At 44.7% G+C, this 24,290-nt stretch overlaps 1 protein-coding gene across 1 annotated transcript; it reads right to left on the bottom strand.

The window, feature by feature from the left end:
* Positions 1-14,801: 14,801 nt before the first annotated feature.
* Positions 14,802-18,017, bottom strand: LOC123046026 ((+)-neomenthol dehydrogenase). The gene is made up of 5 exons (XM_044469305.1): positions 17,674-18,017; positions 17,335-17,581; positions 16,010-16,084; positions 15,400-15,594; positions 14,802-15,295 (listed from the first exon to the last, which is right to left on the bottom strand). Exons 1-5 carry the CDS (start codon positions 17,712-17,714, stop codon positions 14,915-14,917), a joined length of 939 nt encoding a protein of 312 aa, XP_044325240.1. The 5' UTR covers positions 17,715-18,017; the 3' UTR covers positions 14,802-14,914.
* Between the last annotated feature and the right edge of the window lie 6,273 nt (positions 18,018-24,290).

A 24,290-nucleotide genomic window follows, 5' to 3' on the forward strand; every position in this document is an offset into this window, starting at 1 on the left:
TTACTTTGAGCATATCACTTAAGCGCATACGTAAGAAAATAGGTCTAATCATTTCAGCAAAGCGCTCAAAATCTTCATCATCCTTTGACTTGGATGGTTTAGGAGGAAAGGGCATGGGTTTCTGAACCCATGGTTCTCTTTCTTTACCGTGCTTCCTAGCAACAAAATCCCTCTTATCATAACGTTGATTCTTTTATTGTGGGTTATCAAGATCAACAGCAGGTTCAATCTCTACATCATTGGTTTTGCTAGGTTGAGCATCAACATGAACATTATCATTAACATTATCACTAGGTTCATATTCATCACGTGATTGAGTTTCAGCATCAGAAATATAAATATCATTGGGATTCTCAGGTGTGTCTACGACAGGTTCACTAGAAGCATGCAAAGTCCTATCGTCTTTCTTTTTCTTCTTTTTAGAAGAACTAGGTGCCTCTAAATTGTTTCTCTGAGAATCTTGCTCGATTCTCTTAGGGTGGCCTTCAGGATACAAAGGTTCCTGAGTCATTCTACCAGTTCTAGTAGCCATTCTAACAGCAAAGTCATTTTTATTATTTAATTCATCAAGCAAATCATTTTGAGCTTTGAGTACTTGCTCAGCTTGAGTAGCGACCATAGAAGCATATATGCTAACGCGGTGAAGTTCATCTTTAACTCTAGCCAGATTATCGCCTACGTGTCCTATCTTGAAAGCATTATTCTTTAACTCTCTACCAACATAAGCATTAAAACTTTCTTGTCTAGACATAAAGTCCTCAAATTCATCTAAGCATGAGCTGTGAAATTTAGTAGAGGATATTTCAACTTTATCATATCTATAGAGAATTTACCTTTACTACCTGTGTTGGGTTATCAAGACAATGTGGTTCTTCAGGCGGTATATTAAGACCATGTATTTCTTCAATAGGAGGTAAATTCTTAACATCTTCAGCTTTAATACCTTTTTCTTTCATTGATTTCTTTGCCTCTTGCATATCTTCAGGACTGAGAAATAAAACACCTCTCTTCTTCGAAGTGGGTTTAGGAATAGGCTCAGGAGTTGGCTCAATTGGTTCAGGAATTACTTTAGGAACTGGCTCAGGAAGAGTCCAATTATTTTCATTAGTCAACATATTATTCAATAATATTTCAGCTTCGTCGACCGTTCTTTCCCTGAAAACACAACCAACACAACTATCCAAGTAGTCCTTGGAAGCATCGGTTAGTCCATTATAAAAGATATCAAGTATTTCATTTTTCTTAAGAGGATGATCAGGCAAAGCATTAAGTAACCGAAGAAGCCTCACCCAAGCTTGTGGTAGACTCTCTTCTTTGATTTGCACAAAATTATATATTTCCCGCAAGGCAGCTTGTTTCTTATGAGCAGGGAAATATTTAGCAGAGAAGTAATAAATCATATCCTGGGGACTACGCACACAACCAGGAGCAAGAGAATTATACCAAGTCTTAGCATCACCCTTTAGTGAGAACGGAAATATCTTAAGGATATATAAATAGCAAGACTTCTCATCATTAGTAAACAGGGTAGCTATATCATTCAACTTGGTAAGATGTGCCACAACAGTTTCAGATTCAAGGCCATAAAAAGAATCAGATTCAACTAAAGTAATAATATCAGGATCAACAGAGAATTCATAATCCTTATCAGTAACATAGATAGGTGAAGTAGCCAAAGCAGGATTGGGTTTCATTCTAGCATTAAGAGACTGCTGCTTCCATTAAGCTAATAATTTCTTAAGATCATATCTATCATTGCAAGCAAATATTTCTCTAGCAGCTTCTTCATTCATAACATAACCTTTAGGAACAACAGGCAATACATAATCATTGGGAGAACCTTCATCATCACTATCATCAATAATAGGTTCTTCAATATTTTCATTCCCCCTAACTCTAGCAAGTTGTTCATCAAGAAATTCACCTAATGGCCAAGTAGTATCATGCACAGAAGTAGTTTCATCATGCATAGCAGAAGTGGCATCATCAATAACATGCGACATATCAGAATTCATAGCAGTAGCAGGTTTAGGTGTCGCAAGCCTACTAATAACAGAAGGAGAATCTAGTGCAAGGCTAGATGGCAGTTCCTTACCTCCCCTCGTAGTTGACGGCAAAATAGTAGTTCGATCGTCTTTCAAGTTCTTCATAGTAATCAACACATATAAATCCCAAGTGACTCAGTGAATAGAGCTATGCTCCCCGGCAACGGCGCCAGAAATTATTCTTGATAACCCACAAGTGTAGGGGATCGCAACAGCTTTCGAGGGTAAAGTATTCAACCCAAATTTATTAATTCGACACAAGGGGAGCCAAAGAATATTCTTGAGTATTAGCAGTTGAGTTGTCAATTCAACCACACTTGGATAACTTAGTATCTGCAGCAAAGTATTTAGTAGCAAAAGTGGTATGATAATAAAGGTAACGGTAGCAAAAGTAAAGATAAATGTTTTTGGGTTTTTGTAGTAGTTGTAACAGTAGCAACGGAAAAGTAAATAAGCGAAGAACAATATGTGAAAAGCTCGTAGGCAATGGATCAGTGATGGATAATTATGCCAGATGTGATTCCTCATGTAATAGCTATAACATAGGGTGACATAGAACTAGCTCCAGTTCATCAATGTAATGTAGGCATGTATTCCGTAAATAGTCGTACGTGCTTATGGAAAAGAACTTGCATGACATCTTTTGTCCTACCCTCCCGTGGAAGCGGGGTCCTAGTGGAAACTAAGGGATATTAAGGCCTCCTTTTAATAGAGAACCGGAACAAAGCATTAGCACATAGTGAATACATGAACTCCTCAAACTACGGCCATCACCGAGAAGTATCCCGATTATTGTCACTTCGGGGTTGTCGGATCATAACACATAATAGGTGACTATAAACTTGCAAGATAGGATCAAGAACACACATATATTCATGAAAACATAATAGTTCAGATCTAAAATCATGGCACTCGGGCCCTAGTGACAAGCATTAAGCATAGGAAAGTCATAGCAACATCAATCTCAGAACATAGTGGATACTAGGGATCAAACCCTAACAAAACTAACTTGATTACATGGTAAATCTCATCCAACCCATCACCGTCCAGCAAGCCTATGATGGAATTACTCACACACGGCGGTGAGCATCATGAAATTGGTGATGGAGTATGGTTGATGATGATGACGGTGGCGAATCCCCCTCTCCAGAGCCTCGAACGGACTCCAGATCAGCCCTCCCGAGAGAGATTAGGGCTTGGCGGTGGCTCCGTGTCGTAAAACGCAATGAAACTTTCTCCCTGAACGTGAATATATGGAGTTGGAGTTGAGGTCGGTGGAGGTCCAGGGTGCCCACAAGATAGGAGGCCGCGCCCTAGGGGGGCGCCCCCTGTCTCGTGGATAGCTTGTGGGCCCCCTGGTGTTGATTCTTTCGCCAAAAATTCTTATTAATTCCAAAAAGTGCCTCCGTGGATTTCCAGGACATTCCGAGAACTTTTCTTTTCTACACATAAAACAACATCATGGCAGTTCTGCTGAAAACAGCGTTAGTCCGGGTTAGTTTCATTCAAATCATGCAAGTTAGAGTCCAAAACAAGGGCAAAATTGTTTGGAAAACTAGATACGTTGGAGACGTATCATATCAATGTAACTCAATTATATGTACAAGGTAGTACATCACATACAGTTATGTAACGGCAACCGTGTCTCACCTACATTGTCTTCTCAGACGGTTTTGTGCGGAAATCATGTGTGACGTTGTAATACCTACCACAAATGACATGTATAAACAATGTGCCATATACTCCAACATATAGTGCCATAAGTAGTTCCCGATCGTTAGTTTATCCCCACAGTTTCCCCATTTCCCCCAATCCCTACATAGCCTCCAAATTCCCTCGTGTGGAGCTAACATTGGGGGAATGCGGACGAGTAGTGCAGATGGTTTCGGTGCAACTGCTCCTGCTCGTATCGCCGCCACGATGGCGGTTGCCGCCGAGCGCTTGCCTAAGTTCATCAAAAGGCAGGTGTACTACGAATCTGAATCGTCCTGTTAGGTTCCAATCTATCCTAATCTTTTTTAGCATGTCCAAAGTAGCTCCTTGCTAAATCCGTCCTAAATGACCCCCTCCCCCCAAGGAAAGCGATCTGCCGCCAGATCCGGAGCATGACTCCAGACTCCCGCAACACGAGTTCGACTCTGAGTTTTGCGCCACCGAGAAGTACCAAAAGCTGAGTTGTGTGCATGGGCACACTCCCGCTCGACGTGTATGCACAGAGGGATTCCACATTCGCAGGCGGTTTCTCAGTTGCCCCTTAGAGGTTAGTGCTAAGTTCATCATTTTACTTGAGTTAATGCCACCGCTCATCCTAAATACTATTTAACATTGGCAGGCATATGAGGCTTGTGCCTTCGTTAACTGGCTGGATGAAGAATGGCATGGCAGGGCTCGGAGTGTTATCACCAAGCTCGCAGAAGATAACGTAAAGCTGAAGAAGAAACTAGCTGATCTGGAATGTACAATCAGTATGATGAAGCAAGAAAGAATCAATTACAGGCAATAGATGGAAGCAAGAGACAAGAAGGAACTAGCATGTGTAGTTGTGGTTGTCACATTAGCCATGTTCTATGCGCTGTTTGCAATGATGATCAGGGGTTTGTTTGACAGTATTGCTAAAGCACATCTAGATGTGCTCTAAATAATGCACATATGGTCCTATGCCATTGATGTTACGCGAAGATTCGTGCAGATGTTTTTCTTTGCCTTTTTTCTTTTCCTTTCTAGTTTGATTATTACTGGCTCTATCAATAAGAAGAGCTCAACATATTGCTTGCCAACTGTCCTACTCCATTCGTACCGTTACCTGTGCATAATCCCAAAACTCGTTCCTTGTTTTTATCCTAAAAAAGGAAACCAACCACATAGCCAATAGGAGTCCTGCACAACCCTGGGAATTTGGAGCCATTGGGTACAAATAATTGCGGTTGATTATATTAGTGGTTAGATAATACGTCAACCCCCGCTTCAATTCCTCCCCCCACCCCCATGCAAAAAACCTTGCTTCAATTGGTAGTTCCTCTTCTCTGCATACCACGCTTAAGTGTCCACCATCTTCATTGTCCCCGGCAGGATGCACTACACACTAGCACACACTTTGCAGCCATGTTGAGCGACAGCGAGGATGATAGTTCGGCCAGCAGTTTGGCGCCCGATGATAGGTCAAAATCGGAATCATCCTGCTCGTCATATCCGGTTCATGGAAGGGACGCCACCCCCGGAGTCGTCAGACAACAACCAAACGGACGAGGAGCCGTCGGAGGACGAAGAAGAGGACGACGATGATGAAGAGGAGGAATGATTGAACGTGGAGGAGGAGGACGACGACAACAATGATGATGACGACGACGGCGGCGACGAAAAGCTAACGGTTAGCAGCAAGAAGCGTCCTCGCCAAGATGATGTCGCGGGGCCATCCAACAACAATAAGAAGAAGAAGAAGGACTAAATTAAGCAGACTGTATATATCTCTGTTTATCCTGTCAATCTCATCACAGACAGTTAGTAATATGTATTCGACAGAGATCTTCTACATTATCGCCCACAGGTTGGTTTGTTGAACTGTGTGCCCTGACGAGCACACAATTCACAAAAAAAGACCATATGGACTATCTATAATGATCGCACACAATTCTGATTACCGACATGTTTGCCTGGTATCACACACATCTTGTTATGCCGAATCGTTTCTTTTCACCTCAACACAAATGGTTCATCGGAGCAAACTGTATGCCGTGTATCGCACACACCTTGATCTGGCTGCTTATTTCTGTTGTTCTGTCTCATCGCAAACAATTCGTACGGATCAACTGTATGCCCCTCATCGCACATGCAACTAAAATTTGAATCGTGTTTGATGTATCATTCATCGCAAATGTTTTGCATCTTTTTTGACAAGTTTTTTAAATCAACATTTGCGATTAATGCATCGCACGCAGTTTCGTCAAAAGGATCTCTGATCGCAGTGTCGCGTTACCAGCATCCTGCAGTAGTGAATATTCATGCCATGATTAGATTACATGATCAAGATTATGCTAGGTAGCATTCCACATCAAAAATTATCTTTTTTTCATTTACTTAGTCAAGGACGGACATGAATTAAGCTTGGGGTGCTGATACGTCTCCATCCTATCTATAATATTTTATTGTCCCATGCCAATATTCTACAACTTTTACATACTTTTGGCAACAATTTATATGATTTTCTTGGACTAACATATTGATCCAATGCCCAGTGTCAGTTCATGTTTGTTGCATGTTTTTTGTTTTGCAGAAAATCCATATCAAACAGAGTCCAAACGCAATAAAAATTTACGGATATGTTTTTTAGAATATATGTGATTTTTGGGAAGCGGAATCGATGCGAGACGATGCCCGAGGGGGCCAACAAGCCCTTGAGGAGCGCCCCCCTACCGAGGGTGCGGCCAGGGGGCTTGTGGCCACCCTGAAGATCGGTTGGAGGTATCCTTTGGATGCAAGGAAGCTAATATCCGGATAAAAATCGTGTTAAAATTTTATCCTAATCGGATTTACGGATCCCTTGGAATTTAAGAAACAGTGAAAGGCCAGAATCAGGGCCGCAAAACAAAGAGATAGATCCAATCTCGGAGGGGCTCTCGCCACTCCGCCGCCATGGAGGCCATGGACCAGAGGGGAAACTCTTCTTTCATCTAGGGGTGGTGAAGGAAGAAGAACAAGGAGGGGGCCTCTCTCCCCTCTCTCCCGGTGGTGCCGGAACACCGCCGGGGCAATCATCGTGTGACGGCGATCTACACCAACACCTTCGTCATCTTCACCAACATCTTCATCACCTCCCCTCATCTATATTCAGCAGTCCATTCTCCTGCAACCCGCTGTAACCTCTACTTGTGGTGCTTTATGCTTCATATTATTATCCAATGATGTGTTGCCATCCTATGATGTTTGAGTAGATTTTTGTTGTCCTATCGGTGATTGGTGAATTGCTATGATTGGTTTAATTTGCTTATGGTTATGTTGCTGTCCTTTGGTGCCCACCATATGAGCGCACGTGCGGATCACACCATAGGGTTAGTTGTCTGTTGATCGGCCTATGTATTGGAGGGCAAGGGTGACAAAAGCTTCAGCCTAACATAGAAATTGATGCATACGAGATTGAAGGGGAACCAATATATATTAAGTCTATGGTTGGGTTTTACCTTTATGAATGACAATACTTGCGGATGCTTGCTGGAGTTCCAATCATAAGTGCATAGAATTCCATGTAAGAGATGACATGCTAGCAGTGGCCTCTCCCACATAAAAACATGCTATCGGTCTAGTAACATAGCCAATTGCTCAAGGAAAATTCCACAACTCCTACCACCACTTTTACACACTCGCTATACTAACTTACTTGTTTATTTATCTAAACAGCCCTAGCTTTTATTTACGTGCTCTTTATTATCTTGCAAACCTATCCTACAACACCTAAAAAGTATTTCTAGTTTCATACTTGTTCTAGGTAAAGCGAACGTTAAGCGTGCGTAGAGTTGTATCGATGGTCGATAGAACTTAAGGGAATATTTGTTCTACCTTTAGATCCTCGTTGGGTTCGACACTCTTACTTATGGAAATAGGCTACAACTGATCCCCTACACTTGTGGGTTATCACACTAGAGTCAATAATCTAGTCAATGCTAATGCACATTACACCTATGGCATACTGGTGTAAAATATGCTTTGCTTGTGGTATAGCCCGTTGTCCAACGGATCTGACAACTTCAGTCCCGTGTGTATGTGTGCATCTCCTCGCGTTTACACTCTTTCACAAAATTCATATTTTTTGTGGACTTGGCTTTGTATATATGTGAATCACTCGTCGAACCTTGATTCCCCAGACTGAGCTATGGAGCAACTATCTACAATAGTGTTCCATTTACCAAAGCCTTCTCGGAACCATACTAAGTTCGTGAATGAACTATATGATTCAACATCTTCTTTGTCGCTTCTAAAGCGTCAACATACTTAGCTGTTGTTATAGAATTCACCACAGTAACCTGTTTGGAGCAATTCCAACTTACCGTGTCACCACATCGTGTATTACACAAAACCCTTAACTTAAATCAAAAAATCGCATGGAGCATTGATGAAGACCGTATTGATATAATTACTTACAACGAGCACTTCATAATCTCTACTTGCGCGAAAACATGTCATCGGTGCTACTTTAGTACTCAATGACATGTTTCACTATTGTCCCATGATCAGTACTTTGATCACTTTGGTATCTGTACTCGCAACACTTGGGAGTATCAGACATATCTGGTTGTTTTTACATACCATGGAATATATGATTAATACAAACACAAGAGTGTGTGGAATCTCCATCATTTAATTTGCTCATCAGTGTTTTGGGCCACCGAGTCTTGCAAAAACTCTTTCCATGTGAACCCGTAAGCCACCGTAATAGCCACCTAGTTACGGATGACGTTTAACAAACCCCAAAGTTCACGAAGCAAGTATGAAGGAACTCGATACTCTCATGGTCTAAGGTATTATACAAACATTAACTATCTCTGTGTTATTAACCATTTACTCCCTCCGTTTTTATTTACTCTGCATATTAAAGTTGACTGAAGTCAAACTTCGTAAAGTTTGAACAAGTTTATAGAAAACAATATAGACATTTATCATAATAAATCTATACGATGTGAAAGTACATTCATTAATAAATCTAATGCCGTTGATTTGTTATTGTATATCTTAATATTTTTGTTTATAAACTTGGTCAAAGTTGGTAAAGCTTGAATTTGACCAAAGCTAATATGCGAACTAAATAAAAATGGAGTGAGTACTTTTGACGAATGTATCTCATAGCATAACATCAATTCGGGTCGATTCAACACAAGTGTTCTTCTAACATTGTGCCCTCAAAATTGCCGGAATAGTCATGCCCATGATCAGGAAAACAGGATCATCATGCAATACTTGAGCTAGTCTTAGAGGCAAGACTAGGAATACATTTTATTGTTTATTACTCCACACGTGCATATGAGTCTTCCTCCAAGCCTCGTGGTTATTGAAAACTCGAGAACCATAGCAAGTTTAGCATGGAATATAAACATAATTAGTAACATGGGGATAAATAACAACATTTATTATTGCCTCTAGGCCATATCTCCTACAAGATGATCATCTACGTACCTCACCCCTTGATTTATATAGGTATCGGAGATGTACATGAGTTTGTTACATCTAGGATAATGGTGATGTTGACGACTTCTAATTCTTGGAGTAGGCGCCAAGTCTTCGAAAGTTTCCATCTTGGCGCTCCTAGGCCCAACGAACGTGTTGATACGTCTTTTTATTGTTTCATGTTGTTATATTATCAATCTTGTATGCTTTATATGTAATTTTATATTATTTTTGGGAACTAACCTATTAACTCAGTGCCCTGTGCCAGTTTCTGGTTTTGCCTTCTTTGTTTCACAGAAAAACCATACCAAAAGAAGTCAAAACATGGTGAAACTTTATGGTGATATTTTCTGGACCAGGAAAGACCATATAAGCTTTTGGCGGAGGACAAAAGATATATGAGAGAGCCACAAGCTCACACGGCGCGCCAACTGAGCTTGTGGACCCCTCGTAGCTCCGTCTCACCTAATTCCAGCGCTATAAATTCCCTAAAATCGAGAAACCCCCAGAGCGAGACCCGAAACAATTTGATCACCGCCACAAGCCTTTGTTTTTTTGCGATCCCATCAGGAGGCCTTCTCTGGTACTCTGCGGAGGGGAATCAGTCCTGAAGGTCATCTTCATCAACCTTGTTGCCTCCATGATGATGTGTGAGTAGTTCCCACATGACCTACGTGTCCATAGCAGTAGATCTCTCTCTCTCTCTCTCTCTCTGTCTCTCTCTCTCTCTCTAATTTCAATACAATGTTCTCTTTGGAGATCGGTTCGATGTAATCCTTTTGTAGTGTCTTTGTTGGGATTCAATGAATTGTGGGTTTACGATCAGATTATTCATTTAAAGTAATTAAGTCTTTTCTGAACTTTATGTGTGATTTTAGAGCTATGTTTGTTTTGCGATCTATGAGGTTTCTTTGGCCAACTTGACAACCCTCTTGCCCGCGTTGGGTGCAAGTATTTGTGTGTGTGTGTGTGTGTGCAAGTACCATTTACATTTTTTGCATGGGTCTCCTACTGGTTCGATAAACCTTCATTCTTAACTGCAAGAAATATTATCTGCTACTGTACATCACGCTTCCTCTTCGGGGAAATCTCAATGCCTATCACAAGTAGCAGATGAATTTATGGTGCCGTTGCCACGGAGATTTCATCAAACAAACGCATGTCCCTTCACACATACTTACCATTTGCTTGTTCTACTTTTTATTTGGTTTTATTTGCCTTTCTCAGTGAAAAAAAATCAAAGGCCTAGTTGTACACGTCTGCGACAGTAGGGGGGGGGGATCGTCGGAGCCGTCAGTGACATCGGAGGAAGAAGAGGAGATGGTGTGGCCCTTCATCCTCCAGATGATGCGGTCCTGCTTCTTCTTGAGCTTGGACACTCTGGCCGCCTCCACCACTACCTTCGCTGCCTCACGTACGGACTGCTCGAGGCCCAGTCAGAGTACCTTTGTGTTTTTCCTCCTGAGCCGGTGGACATCTTTCTCCACTGTTGTAAGTTAACTGCGGTAGACCCACACGAGGAGTCGCTCCTCCTTGTCGGGCAGCCCGCGGCGGCGACGTGATGACTGTGCGACCACCTCCAACTAGTGCAATCTCTCGGGTTTAGTAATCGAACGCCTCGCTTGGGTTTAGTTAAAGCACAACACCTCGCACACACGCGCGTATGTATACGAGAGAAATGCGCAAACCACAGTGCACCGCTCGGCTCCGACCATCCACTGTAACCGGAAAACTCCCTGAAATTTTCCTCCCCTTTACTTCTACCATGATTTTTTCCGTCATGGATGGCCCAAAGAATGTCATGCAGGTGAATCTCCAGCCCATCCAGGACGGAAAACCTATTTTCTGTCATGATTTTCTCTCACAGAAGTAGGAGCCCACCACATCTACGATAATACGTGTTTTTGTCACAATTATCGTCATAGAAATGTCATAACCATGACACACACAAAATTCATTCGGCCCATAATGTCACAAATGTGTCTTTTTTAGTGCACTCACACGCCCTGTATCACTGCAAACTCCCATTTCATGTACCAGGCGAGCGATGAGATGATAGCCCTACTGAAGGAGATAAATGCTCGGTGCCTCTCGCACCTTGCAACTGCATGCAGACACATCCAGCTTGAGATGATGAAGTTTGCTGACAATATATTTGATGCATGTAACCACATTTGCACATGTTGTGCAGCACGCGGCTTTGCCCATGGTTTGGGCACGGTATTCTCGAATGCACTGACAAGATTTAGGCACGGTGTTTTGCTCGGTGTAGCAGCACCTTTCCTCAGCCTGCAAGCGGAGCCAACTCACATATTAACTGCCCAAGGTTCGGCAAGCATGACTATGGGGTAAAAAAGAATTATAGCCTACTGACTGCATGTAAATCCCTAGTTGTTCTACTCCACTCATCGGAACTTTCATGTACATACCTAGTTTTACTGATTGCGAGTATAAATCCAACACTAAGTTACTGCAAACACCTACTAATGGCAGGGATATTCCTCTCCTCAAATGTTCTTTCTTTTGCAGCCCTAAATTAATGACTGCAAGAACAACTCCACCACTAACCTCTTACTCCATCCAGGCGCCCGGGGATTCATCAACTTTGACGTCGGGGGTGAGCTCTCTCTCCTGTACGTGGCTGCCGCTACCTTGGCCGCCTGCCGTCAAGATCTGAGCTTCGGCGCTGTCCATTGCCCGTTCCTGCTCCACCACCTCCTGCTCCACCACCATATTGCCTCCCGTCGCCGCTGCCAGCATAGAGGGCGGCACCAAGCTCTCCGCGACTTCCTCTAGGAAAGTGGATCTGATTCAGACCGAAAGCAAATCTTGTCAATCACTAAATCCAAGGGACTCCATGGTGCCTCGCCGCCGGCGCTCCTTCTCTCTATGACCCAGTCCCCAGCTCCCAAATGACCTCCGCCCTAATGGCAGCCAATTTTCTGCGTGAACCCACCGAATGGAAAGTGAATTTCCTTTTTTAGACAAGATCTGGTCCACATATCAGATGGGTACGTCGATTCCGACCCACGACCCACCTCGCCAGACGCTACCATGCCGTTAAAATAAGGCCCGCCAACCCCCCGCGGTCAGGTATGTATTTCTGAACAGTATCCATATTCTAACACCCCACCTGCGCCAGATGGACCACATCCACATGTGTTACTCAACGTCCTGGATTCCGAGCTCATTTGAGCTCGAGCCCAGTAACTCCACGTCCAACAAAGGAACAAACGTTACTTTATTCCTTTTTCTAACTCAACACTTATTCTTGAACTTACAAATTATTTTACCACAGAAGTGCAACAAAACAGCAGTACGTACTACAGATGCTTTTTCACATGAAGGATGCCTCCTCGGGCGTAACGCTGGTTATGTTGCGCGCCCTCCTCGGGCGTCAAGATCCCGGAGTTTGATGTCCGTCTTCACGTAGCCGGGGTGCGCGCAGTTGACGCGCAGCTCCGGGTGCCTCTTGGCCAAGATCCTCGAGTAGGCGTTCATTGCGGCCTTGGCCACCTTGTACGCCGAGAACTCGGCCGGCCACCCGCGCGCCTCCACCCCGCCGCTCTCGAAGTCCTTGAGAAACATGGCCAGCAGCTCGTCCAGCCTCTCCTCGGCCAGCTCCTTCGGCTCGTCTTCCTTCATTTCATCGTGGATCGCTGTTGCTCTGCCTGCAGATCTGCGTCCCCAGTGTCCCCGACATCCTCCTTCGGCTCCTTGTCTTCCTCCATCTCATCCTCCTCCTCCTTGTCGTCAATATCGTCCTCCACCACCTCCAAGTCCTCCTCCGGATCCACCGTGTCCGGAGGTAGCCCCGCGACGATCCGGGCTTCACGCTTTGCCCGGATCTGCTCAAGGAGCTGCAGTTGGTGCTCCGGCGTTAGATATGGGTAGCTCCTTACCCGGCGGCGTGGGGGCATGGTTAATAGTGGTGGCGGACAGCGATTGGAAAGTGCGGTGGCTGCGGACGGGAGGAAAATAATATGAATGGGTAGGGTTTCGATGCCGGCGGTCGGCTTCACTAGGCGGGCTAGGAAATATGAGGCCCATCGGAATGGCGGCATGCGGCGTCATCGGTCCGATGGAGGAGACGAGCTTCGGACTGCTGGGCTGACTGTTTTTCTATGGTACCCCATCGTCAGTCCGACGTGACGAACGTGCCCAAGTCTTCTCGTATCCAGCTCAATTTTGGGTTGGATATGAGGGATGCCGATCAGCCTGAGCATTTGAGGCGTCCGTCTGGGTCGCTTTGACTGAGCCGTTCGTCCTGTCATTTGAGACGGGTTTGGGGCGTCTGGGTGTGATGCTCTGAATAGCTAGTGATTTCCTCACTCCCATTTCCCGTGAGATTAGCGTAACTTTGATTTAAGAACTTCTTGGGATGGAGAGTCTTCATAATTTGGATTGGTTTTCCTTTTACTTTGACTACCTATTGCTAAAATTATGCGCCAGCCACCGGTCACGGGTGCTTTCCCCGTACAACAGTTTTCACATCACAATTACGCAGTGACGTCCCCTCAAAAAAAAAAATTAGACAGTGACATCTTCCATCACATGCGTAGTCCAAACAAACGTAACTTTATTCCTTTTTTTAACTCAACATAGCCTTATTCTTGAACTTGCATATCATTTTACCACATAAGCGCAACAAAAATACCTGGCTAGGGAATAACCCACTAATGATGCAATATCCGAGCTTGTATAGGATTGTTAGACATAAATTTGTCACAATCAAACAAGTTTTAGGACAAGAAAATCCTGATATTTCTTTCTGTAGGGACCTTTTTGGCCCTCGTCTGGCAGCGTGGAATGAATTACTCACTCGCCTGGAGGACATTCAACTGTCAGGTGAGCCGGCCATTTTCTGATGGAACTTGCATCAGAATGGCAAATTTTCAGTCAAATCCATGTATGATGCAATGGTTCATTGTGATGTTCCAGTTGATAACAGGAAATTGTGGAAGCTCAAAATTCCTTTAAGAGTGAAGATTTTCCTCTGGTTTCTTAACAAAGGAGTCATCCCAACTAGAGACAATCTGGTACAACGAAACTGGCATGGTTCCAAGACATGTGTCTTTTGCCAACATGACGAGTCTATTAAACACTTATATTTTGACTGCAAGTTCGCTCGGGCAGTTTGGGCCATAGTTCAAGTAGCTTCGAATCTATACCCACCACGTAGTGCACGAAACATTGTTCGGCAACTGGTTGCGGGGTATTGATAAATAATTTTCTGCACATATTCTTGTGGGAGCAGCGGCCTTATGCTGGGCACTGTGGCTTACCAGGAATGTGTGATTTTTAATAACAAATGTGTCTCATCTCCTATGCAGGTTATTCATGTGTGTACACGATGGCTCCGTACTTGGTCTATCCTGCAGAGGCCGGAGGACAGAGACCTTTTTATGATGGCGTCTACACGGCTGGAGCGTACGGCCAGGGAGGTTTTCTACCACCATGGATGGCGGTGTGACCTACGGATAGGATCTGCCACTCCTTAGGCTGGACATTTTTTTTGATTGGCGTTGTATCGAATTATCTTTTTGCTTTTAGAGTACTCTGGACTTTTTTGGCTGTGTGCATCTAGCTATGCAGAGGCCGGGCTTTCTTTCCATGCGATTGTATCACATCGATATATTTATTCAATGAAATGTCATTTATTGAAAAAAGTGCAACAAAACAGTAGTACTCCTACGTAGTATATTACAGATGCTTTTTCACACGAAGGATGCCTCCTCGCCTTCGGAGAAGTACTTGCCGGTGGGCCCGCCTTCCGGCAGCAGCGCAACGCTCGTGATGTTGCGCGCGCCCTCCTCTGGCGTCAGGATCCCGGAGTTCCTGGTGATGTCCGTCTTCACGTAGCCGGGGTGCGCGCAGTTGACGCGCAGCTCCGGGTGCCTCTTGGCCAGGATCCTCGAGTAGGCGTTCATGGCGGCCTTGGCCACCTTGTACGCCGAGAACTCCGCCGGCCACCCGCGCGCCTCCGCCCCGCCGCTCTCGAAGTCCTTCAGGAACATGGCCAGCAGCTCGTCCAGCCCCTCCTCGGTCAGGTTGTCGACGTCGTTCAGCTCCTGCTTCAGCTCCTCGTTCCTGAAAAACTGCGGCCGGAAAGGAAGAAAGTTGGCGTCGAATCATGACCTCTTTTTTGTTGCTGTTGGAGGAACTTATTTGTGGTGCGTGCTGATCCACGCATGATGCTTACGCTTAGCAATCCGAAGTTGGAGGAGACGTTGACGATCCTTCCGTCGGATGAGGATCGGAGCAGGGGCAGGAGAGCCTCCGTCACCCGCTTTGTGCCGTAGTAGTTTGTCTGCAGGCCCTGTTTCGCAGTCTCGTACGTCTGCCGGCAGCTGGTCCACATCCAATCGATCCTCTGGCCCGCATCCATGCCATTGAACTGTTGTGGTATGAACCCATGGAGGAAAATGACATGCTTTCAGTGTCGTATGTACCAAGTGGTGCTTAAGGATAATTTTGAATAGATGATACCACACTGATTAGTTAAGCAACCGCGTGGCAAGCCTGGTAGGCGACCCCGAATCTTTATATCAACAATAGTCGACTAATTATGGGCTTGACATGACATGTTGATGGGTCAGTGATAATCTTATATGCTCCTGAAACTAAATTGCGCAGATGTTTAAAATTGTACGGTTGGCAGTACTCTGAAATGGCGCTCTTTTTTCCCACTTTGGGGGAGAGCAATGAAACAATTTTTTTTCCTTCTATAACAAAAAGGGGAAACTATTGAAACAGTTTGATCTTCCCACAAGCTAAACACTCGAAAATAAACGTCGAAATGGCGTTGTTACCGTTTCATCACCGGGCGTTAAGCCATAAACTGGATCAATGACATGCTCAATCCCATCAGTTGCGGCGTTATTCACCTGTGGATCACACGCTTGTTATCATCCACTTATCATACCAAGGTTCAATCAAAAATATTATTCATTATTTTGCTACTCGTTTTGTAGTAGATCAGTGACAATTAATATGAATCGGAGGGACTGAAAAAAAATGTAATACTGCAGCCCCTAAACAAGCTAGAGACTATGCTCCGGAATAGTATGACAGTGACAGATAACAGCTTCTCGTCAGGTGTCTTCTACGGTGGCAGCCAGACTAGGGAAGTCCAGATCGTGGCTGTATGAGGCATCGTATGTGTCAAGCATGTCCAGATACCATGGCTGGACGGTAGCCAGGCATATACCCTACATCGGCTGCTTTGGTGCATGGAGCCGTCAGATGGCCTTCTGGGCTCTTGATGGCGCGAGCAACCTTGCAGTGTGGTGCGACCTCACACCGGCTGCTCTCGATAGCCGACGTACAGATGTAACAGCCAGCGTCTTCGTCGACGGCATCTTACATGGGCATGGTAACTGGACGCCGCGACTAGTCCGGTGTTGTTGACGAGGACGCCATAGCAAGAGGCGATGCATGATGGTGTCTTCTGCAGACCTGCCACCGGCATTCACTTGCTAGGACGACGTGAGACTGCTGAAGCGTCCCGATCTGGGATTTTGACGGTGCCGTTGCCCTTCCTTCCTCGTTAATGACCTTATTCCGTTCGTAACACTGCTGGGATTGCGGAAAGTGGAGGTGGCAACACATGATGACTTGGATGGGTGGTGCTTTTTGAGTACTTGGTTTCGAGCTCCGGGGTTACTACCCTAGGTCTGACCCTTACTGGTTATACCTGGCAATGGCGGTGTTTGCGCCGTTACCTTGTTGAAGGCATTGCTTGGAATTTGCTCGGACATAATCTTCAGGGTGAAAACCCATGATCTAACATTCAATGGTTGGATCCGGTGACGGCGGCGCTTGCACGTCGTTCCCTTCCTGGAGGCGTCGCTTGAAGAACCTTTCTCGTAGTCCTTGTGTTATGAAGAGATGGTTGGTGTTGATGGTTATTTTTTTCTTTTGTTCACCTATGCATAGCTTCGGTCTTATATGACTTTGCCTTTGCTAGTGTGATTCTTTTTGTGTGTGTGTTAGTGTTGGCTGTGTGCATCATAGTTATGCAGAGGCCGGGTGTGTTCTCATTGTGTTCTGTATCCCCTTGATGCTACATTATGAGTCAATAAAAACACCCTTTATCAAAAAAGATAATAAACTGCCCAAAAGAGGAAAAACATACCAGGATGTCAAGCTTCGCGAAACGGGTCTTGATGAAATCTGCGAGTCGAGCGATGCTGGAAGCATCCGTGATGTCTAGCTGATGAAAGATGACATCTGCGTGGCCCAGCCGTTTGATCTGCTCGACCGCCGCCGTCCCCCTCGCCTCATCCCTGGCCGTCAGAACAACGGTGATGGCGCCGCCGCCTGCCAGCTGCTTGCACGCCTCCAGCCCGATCCCTTTGCTCCCGCCGGTGACCACAGCAATCCTAGCAACGCCAGCACATAGCGGTGGAGTTCAGATTTTAGCGAGATTAATCGACAAGAAGAAACACATGGAGATACGGCATGTAGTATGTACCTTGTGTTTGAGGGAGCGGGAGTGGGAGTGGCCCCTTCCATGATCAAGCTTCCGGTTCGGAATAGCACTGCAGAGTTGCAAATCGAACTTCCTCACAGATCAAACCTGAACTTGGATCCAAGAGCGTGAGCTCCCACAGATGAGACCAAACCCTGATGGAAGAAGGAGTCGGCGAGGCCGTGCCCGTCTAGCACTAGCAGCCGAGGTGGTTAGGTCTCAGGTGGCGTCGCGAGCTGGAAGGGTGTGAGGAAGCGCGGTGGTCGGCCCGCAGCTTTTTAGAGCAAAAGGATGAGATGTGGGGGCGAGAGGGGAATGGTGGACCGGCCGTTGACCACTATCGATGCCACCACCTACTGCGCCAACGAGTATTACTAGTACAAAAGGGGGAAAGACCAACGCGGCAAAGCGGGCGCGTCGTTTTACATACGCAGAACAATCACCAGGCTGAGGCTACAAGTATCAGGGGCGCGTTTGGTTGCTTGGGTGAGCCGAGCCTAGAGGAGTAAAACGAGTCAGGCTAAGTGGAGACAGGTTGAGCAAATACAGGGTAAAAATCGATGTTTGTGTGTTGATTGGTTGCCTGTATGAGAGGTTTTGTCATCGGAAACCAATTTCGACCCGGTGTTTGGTTGTCTGGCTCTCATGATGACTACTCCCTCCATTCCTAAATATAAGTCTTTGTAGAGATTACACTAGATGGACTACATACGAAGCAAAATGAATGAACCTACACTTAAAATACATCTATATACATCCGTATGTGGTTCGTAGTGAAATTTCTACAAAGACTTATATTTAGGAACGGAGGGAGTAGTAGTTAACAACTACATTTAAACTAGAGCACCTCTGCTAACACCATATATAGCCTTGTTGAGTTATATCTTATATGTAACTAAGTAAATATGTAATTCGTGGAGGACTGGAGTGTAAGAATCACAATATTAAGAGAAAAGGGGCTCGCTCGAACAGAGCAGAAGGTCTCAGAGTTTTTCCCCATGTTCTTCCGGTCAAATCCCTAGAACTCGAATCCAAATATCTCCAAATCTCAACATGGCATCGGAACGGGTTGATCCTGCGTGATCTCGCTGCGGTTTGGTCAAGCACGATGCGGTGTTGCCGTGATTCGCGGGTGGAGCTAGCGCCGCTTGTGTCGTGGTCGCCGTCGTCGGCCGTGAGGTGCCGTAGAGCGCAGTCGTCGGCTGCGAGGTACTGTAGTGCGCTGTCGTCGCCTTAGTTTTCTTCTGGAGGTTGCGGCAAGGTCCACCGCGAGTGTCAGTCTGTTGTATCCCGTCGCAGTCGCCGACCGGTGCATCTTGTTGTCGCTGAAAAAAATTGCTTGGTGCTGTTGTGTCTTCATCAAGCTGTCTCTATCCAAGAAGTGAGCTAGCTAGCTGGATGTCCGATTGATGCAAGGTTAGGCTGTTCCATGTGATTTGGCTCAGGTGTGCACTACAAGTACAGTTCATCCTTTGTTTTGATGTCCGTATAAGTGTGTTGTGTTTTTCTAGAACCTGAGTGTTTGGTGAACTAGTGATCTGGTCATGACCTGATTGTATGGGAGATAAAATTAAAGATAAGATGGGAGATGCCAGTGTAGACAAACTATGTGAGAGTATGCAAAAATTATTTGCCCAGCTTGTTAAGCAATCCCAGCAAAAATCTAAAGGAACCATCACTTTGGAGCCTAACCCGGTCAGGCTTTCTGGACCTGGAAATTATTTCAGTTGGTCACGGCATGCTACTCTGATTCTAGGATCTCATGGCCTCAAACATTTTTTGGACGGCACTTCTAGGAAACCAGATGATAAATTGGAGTTGGAGCAATGGGAACAGAATGAGCAGCGTGTTACGGTGTGGTTGTTGGGGTTGATGGAGCCTTCGGTCCATGAGCAGGTTGAGAACCTGCAAACTACAACAGAAGTGTGGAAGGAAATTGGACAGCAACTCTCTGGCAAAACAAACAAGATGCAAGTGACAAGGGTGCTCCATGAGATGAGAAACCTTAGAGAGAGGTCTATAACAGATTATGCTGGTGAACTGAAAAGGTTATACAGAGACCTTGAGTTCTTTCGTCCTTTCAAGTCTAATGATCCAAAAGACTTGGCTCTTCTTCGTGAATGGTTTCAGCCCATTCGTGTTCAAACTTTTTTGGAAGGGCTAAACCAAGAGTTTGATCTTCTAAGAAAAATGATCTATTCAGCTCCGGATTGGCCCACCCTTGATGAAGCAGTATCTAGTGTTCTCAAAGAGGAGACTCGGTTATCAAACCAAGTCGTGACCCCACATGCAAGTGTTGACACTCGTGTTGCTCTCTCTTCACAGGCTCATACTGAAGGAAATATGCCCTAGAGGCAATAATAAAGTTATTATTTATTTCCTTATTTCATGATAAATGTTTATTATTCATGCTAGAATTGTATTAACCGGAAACATGATACATGTGTGAATACATAGACAAACATATAGTCACTAGTATGCCTCTACTTGACTAGCTCATTAATCAAAAGATGGTTATGTTTCCTAACCATAGACATGTGTTGTCATTTGATTAATGGGATCACATCATTAGGAGAATGATGTGATTGACATGACCCATTCCGTTAGCCTAGCACTTGATCGTTTAGTATGTTGCTATTGCTTTCTTCATGACTTATACATGTTCCTGTAACTATGAGATTATGCAACTCCCGTTTACCGGAGGAACACTTTGGGTGCTACCAAACGTCACAACGTAACTGGGTGATTATAAAGGAGTACTACAGGTGTCTCCAAAGGTACATGTTGGGTTGGCGTATTTCGAGATTAGGTTTTGTCACTCCGATTGTCGGAGAGGTATCTCTGGGCCCTCTCGGTAATGCACATCACTATAAGCCTTGCAAGCAATGTAGCTAATGAGTTAGTTACGGAATGATGTATTACGTAACGAGTAAAGAGACTTGCCGGTAACGAGATTGAACTAGGTATTGGATACCGACGATCAAATCTCGGGCAAGTAACATACCGATGACAAAGGGAACAACGTATGTTGTTATGCGGTTTGACCGATAAAGATCTTCGTAGAATATGTGGGAGCCAATATGGGCATCCAGGTCCCGCTATTGGTTATTGACCGGAAACAAGTTCTAGGTCATGTCTACATAGTTCTCGAACCCGTAGGGTCCGCACGCTTAACGTTTCGTTGACGATATAGTATTATATGAGTTATGTATGTTGGTAACCGAATGTTGTTCGGAGTCACGGATAAGATCATGGACATGACGAGGAACTCCGGAATGGTCCGGAGATAAAGTTTGATATATGGGATAATAGTGTTTGATCTCCGGAAGAGTTCCGGAATTCACCGGAAGGGGTTCCGGATGTTTCCCGAAATGTTTGGGAACGAGAACACGTTATTTGGGCCAAAGGGGAAAGCCCACAAGGTTTTTGGAAAGCGCAAAAGGAAGTTTTGCGGAGTCCAGGGGCCAGACGCCAGGGTCCCTGGCGTCTGGGTCCAGACGCCGGGAACCCTGGCGTCTGGCCCTGGAGTCCGAGAAGGACTCTTGCCTTTCGGGTGAAACCGACTTTGTGGAGGCTTTTACTCCAAGTTTCGACCCCAAGGCTCAACATATAAATAGAGGGGCAGGGCTAGCACCAAAGACACATCAAGAAACACCAAGCCGTGTGCCGGCAACCCCGTCCCCTCTAGTTTATCCTCCGTCATAGTTTCCGTAGTGCTTAGGCGAAGCCCTGCGGAGATTGTTCTTCACCAACACCGTCACCACGCCGTCGTGCTGCCGGAACTCATCTACTACTTCGCCCGTCTTGCTGGATCGAGAAGGCGAGGACGTCATCGAGCTGAACGTGTGCAGAACTCGGAGGTGCCGTGCGTTCGGTACTTGGATCGGTCGGATCGTGAAGACGTACGACTACATCAACCGCGTTGATAAACGCTTCCGCTTAGCGATCTTCAAGGGTATGAAGATACACTCCCCCTCTCGTTGCTATGCCATCACCATGATCTTGCATGTGCGTAGGAATTTTTTTGAAATTACTACGTTCCCCAACAGTGGCATCAGAGCCTAGGTTTTATGCGTTGATGTTATATGCACGAGTAGAACACAAGTGAGTTGTGGGCGATACAAGTCATACTGCTTACCAGCATGTCATACTTTGGTTCGGCGGTATTGTGAGATGAAGCGGCCCGGACCGACATTACGCGTACGCTTACGCGAGACTGGTTTCACCGTTACGAGCACTTGTGCTTAAAGGTGGCTGGCGGGTGTCTGTCTCTCTCACTTTAGCTGAATCGAGTGTGGCTACGCCCAGTCCTTGCAAAGGTTAAAATAGCACCAACTTGACAAACTATCATTGTGGTTTTGATGCGTAGGTAAGAACGGTTCTTGCTCAGCCCGTAGCAGCCATGTAAAATTTGCAACAACAAAGTAGAGGACGTCTAACTTGTTTTTGCAGGGCATGTTGTGATGTGATATGGTCAAGACGTGATGCTATATTTTATTGTATGAGATGATCATGTTTTGTAACCGAAGTTATCGGCAACTGGCAGGAGCCATATGGTTGTCGCTTTATTGTATAAAATGCAAACGCCCTGTAATTGCTTTACTTTATCACTAAGCGGTAGCGATAGTCGTAGAAGCAATAGATGGCGTAACGACAACGATGCTACGATGGAGATCAAGGTGTCGCGCCGGTGACGATGGTGATCACGACGGTGCTTCGAAGATGGAGATCACAAGCACAAGATGATGATGGCCATATCATATCACTTATATTGATTGCATGTGATGTTTATCCTTTATGCATCTTATCTTGCTTTGATTGACGGTAGCATTTTAAGATGATCTCTCACTAATTATCAAGAAGTGTTCTCCCTGAGTATGCACCGTTGCGAAAGTTCTTCGTGCTGAGACACCACGTGATGATCGGGTGTGATAGGCTCTACGTTCAAATACAACGGGTGCAAAACAGTTGCACACGCGGAATACTCAGGTTAAACTTGACGAGCCTAGCATATACAGATATGGCCTCGGAACACGGAGACCGAAAGGTCGAGCGTGAATCATATAGTAGATATGATCAACATAGTGATGTTCACCATTGAAACTACTCCATCTCACGTGATGATCGGACATGGTTTAGTTGATTTGGATCACGTGATCACTTAGATGACTAGAGAGATGTCTGTCTAAGTGGGAGTTCTTAAGTAATATGATTAATTGAACTTAAATTTATCATGAACTTAGTCCTGGTAGTATTTTGCAAATTATGTTGTAGATCAATAGCTTGCGTTGTTGCTTTCATATGTTTATTTTGATATGTTCCTAGAGAAAATTGTGTTGAAAGATGTTAGTAGCAATGATGCGGATTGGATCCGTGATCTGAGGTTTATCCTCATTGCTGCACAGAAGAATTATGTCCTTAATGCACCGCTAGGTGACAGACCTATTGCAGGAGCAGATGCAGACGTTATGAACGTTTGGCTAGCTCAATATGATGACTACTTGATAGTTTAGTGCACCATGCTTAATGGCTTAGAATCGGGACTTCAAAGACGTTTTGAACGTCATGGACCATATGAGATGTTCCAGGAATTGAAGTTAATATTTCAAGCAAATACCCGAGTTGAGAGATATGAAGTCTCCAACAAGTTCTATAGCTAAAAGATGGAGGAGAATCGCTCAACTAGTGAGCATGTGCTTAGATTGTCTGGGTACTTCAATCGCTTGAATCAAGTGGGAGTTAATCTTCCAGATAAGATAGTGATTGACAGAATTCTCTAGTCACCATCACTAAGTTACTAGAACTTCGTGATGAACTATAGTATGCAAGGGATGACGAAAATGATTCCCGAGCTCTTCGTGATGTTGAAATCAACGAAGGTAGAAATCAAGAAAGAGCATCAAGTGTTGATGATTGACAAGACCACTAGTTTCAAGAAAAGGGCAAAGGGAAAGAAAGGGAAACTTCAAGTAGAATGGCAAACAAGTTATCACTCCCGTGAAGAAGACCAAAGCTGGACCAAAGCCTGAAACTGAGTACTTACACTTCAAAGGAAATGGTCACTGGAAGTGGAACTACTCTAAATATTTGGTGGATAAGAAGGATGGCAAAGTAAACAAGGGTATATTTGATATACAGGTGTTTGATGTGTACCTTACTAGTGTTTATAGTAACACCTGAGTATTTGATACTTGTTCAGTTGCTAAGATTAGTAACTCGAAACAGGAGTTATAGAATAAACAGAGACTAGTTGAAGGGGAAGTGACGATGAGTGTTGGAAGTAGTTCCAAGATTGATATGATCATCATCGCACACTCCCCATACTTTTGGGATTAGTGTTAAACCTAAATAAATGTTATTTGGCATTTGCGTTGAGCATGGATATGATTTGATCATGTTTATTGCAATACGGTTATTCATTTAAAATCAGAGAATAATTGTTGTTCTGTTTAAATGAATAAAACCTTTGATGGTCATACACCCAATGAAAATAGTTTGTTGGACCTCGATCGTAGTGATACACGTATTCATAATATTGATGCCAAAAGATGCAAAGTTGATAATGATAAGTGCAACTTATTTGTGGCACTGCCGTTTGGGTCATATCGGTGTAAAGCGCA

The sequence above is a fragment of the Triticum aestivum genome, chromosome 2B (assembly GCF_018294505.1).
Source record: "Triticum aestivum cultivar Chinese Spring chromosome 2B, IWGSC CS RefSeq v2.1, whole genome shotgun sequence".
NCBI classification, from domain to species: domain Eukaryota; kingdom Viridiplantae; phylum Streptophyta; class Magnoliopsida; order Poales; family Poaceae; genus Triticum; species Triticum aestivum.

Excerpts from the sequence above, each read along its gene's own strand:
- LOC123046026 (XM_044469305.1), bottom strand. The coding sequence starts at position 17,714 with ATGGAAGGGGCCACTCCCACTCCCGCTCCCTCAAACACAAG. Across the intron at positions 15,595-16,009 it reads TAACGCCCGGTGATGAAACG|TTCAATGGCATGGATGCGGG; the intron begins GTAACAACGCCA and ends ATACCACAACAG. Across the intron at positions 15,296-15,399 it reads CCAACTTCGGATTGCTAAGC|TTTTTCAGGAACGAGGAGCT; the intron begins GTAAGCATCATG and ends TTCCGGCCGCAG.